This window comes from Larus michahellis, chromosome 4, assembly GCF_964199755.1.
Source record: "Larus michahellis chromosome 4, bLarMic1.1, whole genome shotgun sequence".
Classification (NCBI taxonomy): domain Eukaryota; kingdom Metazoa; phylum Chordata; class Aves; order Charadriiformes; family Laridae; genus Larus; species Larus michahellis.
In genome coordinates this window covers 50,465,243-50,476,298 of record NC_133899.1, presented here as the reverse complement: position 1 = coordinate 50,476,298, position 11,056 = coordinate 50,465,243, and the positions used below count along the sequence as shown (strand labels likewise).

The following is an 11,056-nucleotide window of genomic DNA, read 5'->3' as shown; positions in this document are numbered from 1 at the left end:
TGCTGGCAGCTGGGAGTTTCTGAAAGGCCAGCCAGGATGAGACTTAGAGGAGTCCCTCACCTCCTTGAGTAGCCTGGCCTAAAAGAAGTAGGCAAGAGTTATAGAAGAGACTTTTCTCTCCACAAATTTCCCAATAAGTTACATGGAAAATTTCAAACTTACCTTCTAAAATCCTGTCCACAGTTTTATCTGAGAACCCACTGATATACTCAAAATAAGGTACTCAAACTGTCAAAACGGGCATCATGACTGAATCCTTAATGCCCACCAGGGAGGGTGTCATCAACATCAACATATTTGTCACAGTCCTCCTGTTATTGCAAAGAGATCTGGGTATTGCCTCAGCTTCACAAAGTCTGTGGGCTCCCTGAGGTACTCTGTTTCAGTTTCACTTTTCAGCTGTTGGCCTTCATTGGGGATTTTTTTTTTTTGTCGGGATTAGACACTCTGCTTGACTTTGCCTGTGGACTTTTTGATAGCAAATGGTGAGCACCTCCTCCTTCCTGATTTTAGCAGCTTCAGACTGGTCAGAAAACACATATTCTTGAGAAAAAACACATTCTTGAGAAAAGGGAAGCAGTTCTCTGAGGACTACAGCCTGCTCCATCTTCTGTATGCCCCTTGTCAGAATTTGCGATGCACCCTAAAATCTCAGATAACCTGAACAAAACCAGAAATAGTAGTTCCTCAGACACTGGCACGGTGTTTTGGTTTACTGCGTTCTCCATTTACTACACGTTCACATTAGATGCTTGTCCCACATGCCCGTGCTGGGACTACTACTAGGTCCTCTTCTAGCAGAGGCACTTGACAGCCAGTGTCTGGGATGGACTCTCTCTAGCTCCATGCTTGGGTAGGAGAGGTCATAGACGGGTAGAGATTGGTCCTCCCTTTTTCTTTCCTTGAGTTATTCAAGAAGTAGTTATTTCTCAGCTGTTTTGGGGTGAGATAGTCACTCCCTACATCCTTCTCTACCCCTGCTGGACATTCCACAGTGTTGGTTAGAGTTGTTGTGTTTTTTGAGGGTTGGGGTTTTTTTGTGTGTGTGGTTTTTGGGTTTTTTTGTTTGTTTGTTTTGTTTTGTTTTGTTTTGTTTTTTTTAATCAGTGGGAAGACGTCAACTTCCATAGTCTTCATCCCCGGGTCAGAATTTCTCAGGGTAATGGCTCAGGCAACATCAGTTCAGACACTGCAGGAGCTAACAAAACAGTTCAGGTTTAGCCAATTTCAGATCAATTTTCTCAGTTTTGGGATAAATAGCTAAGGCTGCTTGTCTGATTGAAGGTCTTTTTTTGCCGGATGTAATGTTAATGGAATGTTATCTTATGTAATTTCACGTCTTTTTAATTGGAAAGGTATGAAGGGTAGATTTCTAATCCTAAAGTCGTTGATGACTGAAGTAATTTTCATGCAGTGAAAAGCTGTAAGGCCTGAACTGGCTCTCTTTATTGTGTGTTTTCATGATGTGTGTGTAGAAGGGGACAGGTTGTGAGTACTGTGAGAGTATAGTATCACTTCCTGTAGTTTTCAAGTCGTCATTTTATATCAGGCATCTGGGCATATTAGCTGGACCTGGGCAAGGGCTATTCACCTGTGTATCTGCTGCTGCATAATTTTCTGCCAGAAAATGGAAAAGTTTGCTCTCATTTTTTTTATCATAATTTGAAGACACTGTCTTGGTTTATTCAGAAGTTTTGTGTTTGTTCTGAAAAGCAGGAAAACGCATATCCACCTGACAAATATATAAATGAAACTGGGGAAACATATACTAGCAAGCAATTCCACCCCCTCTACTTCCAAGAAAAGGAAAACAAATAACGTTTTGTTGAAATAGAAGATCTTTTAAAGTTATTTCATCCACAATACTTTTGGTTGTCGATTGGGGTGCTGTAGAGCTCTGTTTTCCTCCAGCCTACATGTAGCTGCTATTATCTTCTCTGATTTGTGCATTGCTTAGGCTGCCAGGTCATACGGATCCATGAATAAGTGCTGTGCGTTATCACTCCCTTATCTTGAATTGCTAATAACTCTTAGCACCTTGGTGTGTACAGCCTTCCCAGAAACACACCTCTGGTGTTTAGCTAACAAATAAGCTCAGCAAATTCCCTCCCCTTCTCCCTTCATACTTTCCCTTTCAGGCAATGAGGAAGGTGGGGCATGGATTAACCACTTGCTCCTCAGCAGGTGCCTCCTTAAAGTTTGCAGAGGTACTTTGTGAGCCACTGCCAGCTGTTGCCTATAACAGTGAAGTGACATTCCTATCTGACTTGTATGCAGCTGGGAGCACGATGGGATCATACTGGAGTGCTCGTGAGGTAAGAGAGTGAAAATTCAGGCCTTAATTCATTAGAAGCTGAGACGGGTTGATGAACCTGAGGCGGGTTTGTGATTGGGATCGTGGTGCCTAGAAGAGGACTTGGGAGCTGTTAGTCCAAATTCATTTATGTGTGTGTTTATGTCAGAGTGACTGATAGTTTTGCTGATACTGGCTGCCCTGCGGAGGCACTTCTGGTAGTGGAGGGAAGTTCAGCCACTCCATGAGGGTGTGAGTTATTCACATGGAGGCTGAGAAGCAGTCTGAGGTGCTTCACGGGAGCTTGCTGTGGATTTGGGCTGAATCTGTGATTTGATGCAAACATTATGCAAGTTGGGCTCTTCCACAGTGCAGCATCTGCCAGCTACGAGTATAGTCACACGCTGTGCCCAGGGAGCTGTGCTAGCAGCCACCTGGTAGTGATGTACACAGGAAGGTCACTGACTAAAACCAGTGGTAAATCATGGACACAAAGAAAATGGTCCTAGTTTGATATTTGTGCATGACTGACACACAAAAATTCTTGATCTGCCTTTGTCCACAATCGCTACAAATATTTTTTTTATTATTACTTCTTTTTGTGGAACATAACCAGGAAGGAAAGCCCTAAAACTGCCTGTTTTAGGGAAGTCAACAGGGAGTTGACTGCAGGGAGTCAACATACTCTGTCCTCAGCTCTGAAATTGACCTGCTATTTGACTGTAAGCAAGTTATTTAATCAATCTGTGCCCTGCTTCCCTGGTTGTAAAACAGAGGTTACAGAGCTTCTCTCTGTAACGTGGATGTGTGTTAACATAAGTGTGCATTGATGCTTGGAGACCTCAAATGTGGGGTCCTCATGGCTTAACAAATAAAAAGCATGAATGTCTAACCAAACTAGTTAAAGAAACACTAAGGATTTACAGGTTCATCCTTTTGAAAGGTGAGGAGAAAAATGAACAGAGTCTGGCAATGGTCTTTGTGTGGAAAATATGTGTACAAAACAAGGAACAGGACTGTCATCTCTGCTCTTCTTCTTGCCCTTAATCACTGAAACAGCCTCATGAGAAAGAGTAAAAGTAGAGGCTTCTTGGTGACGGGGTCGGGGTGGGGGGCAGGAGAATTATTCCATCCAGAACGTGAATCCAGACAGAAGAAAACAAAACATGCCCTTCTGTTTCGGAGCGAGACATAAAATACAGACCAAGATTGGCTTACCATAATTCAAGAGTGATAGGGGGGTCTGTATCCAACTCCTCAGCAGGGTCAACACCTAACTGGAAAAGAAGTGACATAATCTCCCTAAAGTAATTGAATGGAGTAATTTTGCTAGCAGATAGTGGGAAAGGGATTAGGTAACGATTTACAGTGAAGCAATATCCAGAGTTTCAGATACTAAAATCTGCAAGAATTAATAATTTGTTTGGGCTGTGTCTAGTTATTTGTCTTTCCTTCTGTGCTTGACGTTTCGGCTAATGACCCTTTTTTCAAATGTCTAGCATCTGGTTTGAGTTGGGAAGTTTCGTTAACATCTCTTCCTAAGCTGTTTTCTTTCATATAGGTTCTGCTGCCTCAGAACCTGAGTGGTGCCTCACTCACTGAACATTTTCATTTTTCTCTGGGGTCATGATGCTTTTGAACATAGCTAAGATGTTGAAGTCTACAGTATCATGATTACACGTTTTATCATGGATTGTTTCTGTTTCCTAGCAGTTCTTTGTACTTCATTCATTCTCCTCTTCCTGACCACAATAGTTGAACACCTCACAACCTTTCATGTATTCGCACTTCACTGATTCTGGGAAAAGTTCCTGATAAAAATTTTAAATGGAAAGTTGGAATTTTTACCGAATAAAATCATCTGAAGAAAATATCTGCTTTCCATGTGAAATTTCAGCTATTCAAGAGAGTTAAACTTATTATATATTTGTCTACAAATGTTTGATGGAGGTGCTTCTCATGCACACTCACTTTGCTAGCTTATATTTCCAGCCTAATTGTTGATGAAGATTTCTTTTAAATTAAAATGTCCTGTCATGTAATGCAAGCATTAATTTTATTTAAAACCATTTTACTGTGTTATCCATTTTACTGTTATTTCTTCCATAAACAACGTATATACACAGAGGAATATTTCCTCTTTTTCTGACTCTTTTTCTAACTCTACATAGACGTGGTTTTAACTTCCAAAGCAGTGCAAGTAAATAATATTCCAGTTTTGCTGCACCGCTCTGAAAATTGCAACACGCGCTTATGGGAGGGCATGTTTTATGAAGCATAAACAACTTGATATTCATGCAGGTAATAACTGACATTTTTCTGCAGAGTGAAGACTGCCCGTGCTACTCACTCTCTGTGAAAATCGTAAGAATGAGAAATCTGAGAAAGGCAGATCTGTGTGAGTATCACAGTCTTTCCTTGCAGTTCCCAGCAGTTTGATTCTGAAAGCAGAGAATATAAGCAAGTGCTGTAACTTGTATCTGTGTATGAAGTGTCACCATGGTTTCAAATATTGATGCATATTTGAATTTGGGCTATTCTTAGAATACAGTTTTGTATAAACAATATCTTTCCGTTTATAGAATGTTACTATTAACGGAAATACCAAAGGTCTGCTGTGGTGTACTGTAAAGCATCTTAACTGCTAACCAGCTTCAGAGCCAGTTTTGCTGAACAAATTCGGCTGTTAATTCTCAGCTGCAGTTTTTGATGCACTGAAATGCAGGCTGCCCCTCTGCTTCCTGACAAAAATGCCAGCACTGATGTTGAGTGGCTGCCAGAGCCTGTGGGGTAACATGGGAGCTTTGGTATCATTGTGCGTACCTGTCTGATTTTGCAGGCAGCAGAAATAATACAGGCACCTCTGAATTCCTTTTTGCTTAAAAAAAAAAAAAAAAAAAAAGAAATAGAGGAGCATTATGTATTTTATTGCCAAACAACTTTTTTTTTTTTTTTCTCTCAAATGTTTACTGAAATGTATTTGAAATACCAGATTTTCAAGGCAAAACCAGTATCATTGAAAAGTTTCTGGGGACTTGGTGGAATGGGTGGAAGTGAAGAGAGAAAAATCTCATCAGATACTCAAGTAGGAGAAAGCAAGCTGAAGGTGGACTCAAATATCTGCCTCAGAGAGAAAGAAAAAGGCAGGAATGCAATGGAAAGGAAGTAAATAAGAACCTTTGCGTATTAAGTAGGACCAAGTAAACTCAGCAAAAGTATTTGCCTCCATCTGTAGAGATTACTATTCAGTTCTTGCTTTTCTGCTGTTAAGCCTAGCACAGAAATGTTGCCTTTTCTTGACAACAGCACATCTTCAGGGAAGAATGAAAGGATGGTTGAGTTCCCTCTCTGTCTTTTTAATCTCGGCTGAGCTGTTTTCTGGCATAAATGATACTACTCCAAGGGAATGCCTAAGTTGCCCTGACAGCCAATAGCATCAAGATAACCACCTACAGAGTTGGTAACCAAATATCTGTCTCTGGCCTTAAAATCAGAGATGTTTATTTCTTTCTCAGCATTTTAGAATGATTTTACATTTTCAAGGACCAAAGAACTTCCAGAAATCCATAGCTACCTGTCTTAGCTCTTTATCTTTTATTAGTCTTTATCCTGTATCTTCATTTTGAGCAGAAGTTTGACTGCCTGATTGCAGGTATGAAGCTATATCACTGGAGATTTACTTCCAAAGCCAGATGTGGAGGAATGTCGTCTTTGCTGGTGAGAGCCAGAAGAAGCAATCCTAGGTGCCAGGGTCTGAGAAGAGCATCCTTGTTCATTTCCCACCCCAGTTGCCTTTCTATATAATGCAACAGAGCATCAAATATAATTTTCTGTTTGAGAATCGGGAGCAAGTCACCCATGGCACAGCAGAGAGCCGGTTAGATTTTATCTGAACCATACCTGTATGCTCTCTCAGAACACTTAATGTTGTTAGTGGAGTCATGCCAAGTGGTGCAGTACACATCACAAGAAATGAGTCTGTTAAAAAGCATTAAACTGAGTTAGAAAATGAGTGTGTGAGTGTAGTAGGAACCTTTACGGGGCAGCCTTTCCACTCTTGACAAAAATGTTGTGCAAAGAGGTTTTAACACCTAAACAATGAGAGAAGTCCTCAGAGGAAGAGATCCAAAGGCACTTGTTCAAAAACTGTCATGGAAGAGAGGGGTATTGGCATGTACAGCAAAGTTGACTTTGTAGTCTATACTAAGTTCAGAGTGGTTTAGGCTGAAGTGCATTTATGGGCAGTGAGACAAGTGGAGACTTTGAAAGGAAATCAGGGAATCCTAAACTATGCATTTAATTATGCATGAATAGAGTGACTTGAATGGAGCAACAATGAGTTAAGTACAAAGTAAAGATAACTAGTTAGGCCTGCTTATCTGTATTTCTGTAGGTATTTACTTTCCCAGAATTAGTCTTTGCTCAAAAGGAATTTTAATATTCCCACAAAAAATATTGAAAAAAATATATTTGTCACGTAATTCCTCTGTTTATTCAAATATTTTTAAAATACTTGAAATATGTTTGGCTCAAAATATATTTTAGGAAAAGATTATATTTCCCACCCGCATTTATTTGTTTTAATCGCTATTTCCGTACCATTTAAAGATGTCATGAGAGGCAGAGATGAGGACAGGGAGTTGAAAGATGTCACAGAAATAGTTCAAACTGCAAGAGCCGTCGGCGCTTTGTTGGAGTCAAGAGTCTGATTAGACCAAGCTGTGGTTTTTGGAAGACTGCCTTTCAAAGATGCTCTTCTTCAGCTGTGGCACTGCACAGCTAAAGTGTCCTCTGCGCAGAGGGACTGCTACACGCAGCCCACAGTACCCATGCATCTTTAGATCTTGCACATGCCATATAATATAGGACTTGTTTTTTTATTATGGGATAGCTGTGGCAATCATCTATAATCATGATCTCCTGACCTTTTCCCTTTGTGTCAGACAGAAGATTGTATTTGTATATGGTGTGAGCATAATAACAAGAATTAGGCTAGTAATGTGTGTTGAAATCTGATAGGAATAAGGCTTACTCATGAATCAGAAAGATTGCTACTACATTATGTATGTTATTAGGCAACTGCGATCTGAGCAGTACATATCATTCCCAAGACACAGCTGTTGCAATTTCTGGGCACATTTGACTTTGGCTAAATTTTCCCTGTCAAAAGTTATAAGAATAGTGACACCAGACCACTCCAAAATCTCATCTGGATTGACAGTATGTCCCCAGAACTGGCCTATAATAAATGCTTTTGGGCAGGACAAGCACCAAAGCATGCTTTTCCCTGCCCCACTCTCCCAATAAATCTGTGGTTCATGAGGTCCATGACTCAAAGATCTGCCTGCGAGTCAAAAGTAGCGTTTGCATTTAATTGCCATACCTAAAATGCTTGGCACTTGGAGGGCACAAAAGCTTTTTACTTTGATATCTTTCAGCTCACTTTGCACTGGACAGGAACCCAAATGCTTTTTCTCAGTGCCATAGGAAAACACAAGGCCTCGTTTCAGGATGTTATCCTCTGGGGTGGTCCGTATACTTATATTGCTAATTAAATAGTTATGGACATTTCTTTTTTTCTCCTCTTTGCCTTGCGTGGGCAGCAGAAATGCCTACTTGAAAAAAACTGGTTCTCTTCTGGCTGGCCTGAAGAGGCCTTTTCTGCATATTAGTTAGGATTAGCTCTTACACAGAGACAACTGCCCCCTTGTATTTATTCCAAAAATGGCAGAAAACTTATCATTAACAGCTGCATGACTGAAGCTGTCCCTTGCTTTAAAACTGCGAAAACTTTGTAGCTGTCACAAAGCTTTATAAATGCATCCACAATTTCTGCAAAATCTGGATTCACTGACTGGATGGTGCTGTTTCTCTGTAACTGTATAGGAAAGCATGTGGCGATTTTGGAGAGGAGTGTTTAATAGCCCATAGTCTAAACATTGATCATCCAACTGTGCCAGCTTGAGGCACCGGCAAAATATGGAGCCATTGGCACCATTGGGAGCAAGAGTCACAAGCTGAGGTGCCTGGGCTCTCCACATTCCTGCACCCCCATTGCGGTGCTCAGGGACACACGAATGGCTGCGCTGGATCAGATCACAGTTCTCTCCTGCCTCGTGTTTGAGAGTGGCCAAAGGCCAAGGTGCCTGGGGAGGAGTGTGAGAGTAGAGTGAAAGTATATAGTGCGTTGTCGTCTCCCAGCCTTTGATCACTTCAGAGTTGGTAACTTCCCAGGCCAAACACAGTTTTTCTATGAATGCCGCGACACCTTCAGTCTACTCTTGCACCTACATAAACTCTATACATCAACAACAGTCTTTGTCCAGCCTCTGGTTTTTGTGTCACAAAAACCTTTGCTGTAATCTGAATTCCTCATCCTTGCAGTAGCAAAATCATTTTTGCCTTCTCTGCTGAAAGGCCTTGATTTTTTTTCTGCCATCCAGTGACTTCCCATGATCTTCCCTTACTTTCTCTGTCAGCTGAAGTAGTGGAGACTGATTTTTCAGAAGGCTTCCCACATGTGGGAAAGGATTGGTTGTTGCAAAACTCTTGCTTTTCAAGGGCTGGTCCACCAGTCAAGGTCACTGGAAGAGGACATAGCTTTCATCTTCAAGTGCCCTCACCTATTTCTTCATATAAGCCTTCGAAGGCCCCTTGAAGCCACCTTTATGCAGGGCTCTGCATTTCCACTCTTTAACCATGGGAGAGTTTCTTTCTTGAGAGCCTTTTCTGCTGGCCAAGTACCACTGCATTTCACCCTCCATGTGCCAATTATAACAAGAACTAGATCCACGCTGTGTAAATTCCCCGAAGTGGATCTTCTTTTCAGTGTGGCTGCCCAGGGCTGCCTTGCTGTGCGCAGTCCCGCCGGAGCGCATCCGGCACTGGCTGTTCCCAGAGGCTGCCGCTGCAGTCACAGCGGGGCACGGGCTGCCTCGCACAGCTGGCAAATCTGGTCTAACGCAGCCCTTTTCTCAGTGGCAGGGTTCACAGGTTTTCCAGGAGGGGAAATAAATGCCTTCTACACTGCAAGTTGACACCTAATGGGAGAGAAACCTGTTTGTTTCATGGGCTACGAGCGAGATATAAAGTAACATTTTCTACATACTGGTGTTTCACAGAAATATTCGCTTCAGGAGACAAAAAATGTGTTTAAAAATATTGGCTTCCCATACTTTGTATTTAGTAAAGTCCCAAGCTCCAGAAAACTTTTTTTTGGAATGGCCTACAGCTACTTTTTTTTTTTTTCTTTGATACGACAAGGCTCATTAAATAAAGCCTTAAGCTTGTCTTTAACTATACTATTAAATCTGGGTCTTGTTAAATCTGTTGCTACATAATTTCATAGCGAAATCCCAATACACTACCCATTGATTTAAAATTTGGAAGGCAGTATTACTAGTGTTTTTCCTTATATCACCTAAATCCTGTGTACCACCACCGTTTCCCTTTTGTTGCCATGTTCTCCAAAGGAAACTATTGTGTGTGGAAAGGACTGATTGAAGACACACACACAACAAGCTGCGTGTGCTTGTTCTTGCCTGTCCCACTGACTGTAGCACCAATGTGAGGGGGCGGCAGCAGTAAGTGCAGGCAGGTGGCATGGGCAGTGCCAGCAGGCAGCTGCCTGGGCTGGCTGGCCAGCCCTAACGGCATGTTTGCTTTTACAGAATCATAGAATGGTTCGGGTTGGAAGGGACCTTAAAGGTCATCTAGTTCCAACCCCCCTGCCATGGGCAGGGACACCTCCCACTAGACCAGGCTGCTCAAAGCCCCGTCCAGCCTGGCCTTGAACCCTTCCAGGGACGGGGCATCTACAACTTCTCTGGGCAACCTGTTCCAGTGCCTCACCATCCTCACAGTAAAGAATTGCTTCCTAATATCCAATCTAAATCTACCCTCTTTCAGCTTGAAACCGTTACCCCTCCTCCTATCACTCCATTCCCTGATAAAGAGTCCCTCCCCAGCTTTCCTGTAGGCCCCCTTCAGGTACTGTAAGGATGCTATAAGGTCTCCCCGGAGCCTTCTCTTCTCCAGGCTGAACAACCCAACTCAGCCTGTCCTCATAGCATAGGTAATCCAGCCCTCTGGATTTCACCTTTCAGGGTGAAATCGCTTCACTGTCAACATGGATGTGGTCACTGAGTTTTGCCATGGTTGAGAGAAATCCTGGGACATGGTCCTTTGGAAAAAGTGCACTGGTGTCTTTGCAAGGCATATCATCTAAGTTCCTGGTGCCACTGGCTGCTCAGACAGGCTGTGTTTGCATTAACGGAGAGAAAAACCTGAAAGAGGCCCAGGACAAATGCTCGGCAATAGGAATCTGCACAAGGACAGAGAATTAGTTACGTGGGTAGCTGCCAAGTTGCAACAAGACCTGTAAACAAGGATTTCCTCACTGGTTAAGAAACTGAAACAAACAGTTATAAAACAATTGTTAATCACCAGAAGCTCCTCCCTGTGATGTCATATCCTGAAGCAGGGCTTTTCTTACTGTAATTGTAAGTGGGTTAGATCAAGATGAAGAGCTAATTGCATACCTAGTAAGGTACTTGTCAAAATGGAGCCTTGGTCCTGACTGATGTTTATAATAACAAAGTCATAACCACAGTTAATAATATGAATAACAAATTAATGGAATATCTCAATTAATATAATGTAAATCAGCTTCACAGTTGCACTTCTTAACAACCTCTGCTCTTTTCCATTCAATCTTCTGTTTGGTTTTATCCACTCGTGTTACCCATCTCTGCTCCCACCCTT

At 42.0% G+C, this 11,056-nt stretch overlaps 1 protein-coding gene across 1 annotated transcript in view; it reads left to right on the top strand.

Moving 5' to 3' along the window:
* Positions 1–2,288: 2,288 nt before the first annotated feature.
* The window catches only part of LOC141743085 (cytosolic phospholipase A2 epsilon-like), a 36,071-nt gene continuing 27,303 nt past the window's right edge, over positions 2,289–11,056 (top strand). Inside the window, exon 1 of the mRNA XM_074586809.1 lies at positions 2,289–2,315. Coding sequence (XP_074442910.1) covers positions 2,289–2,315 — 27 coding nt within the window. The remainder of the gene's footprint in view (positions 2,316–11,056) is intronic.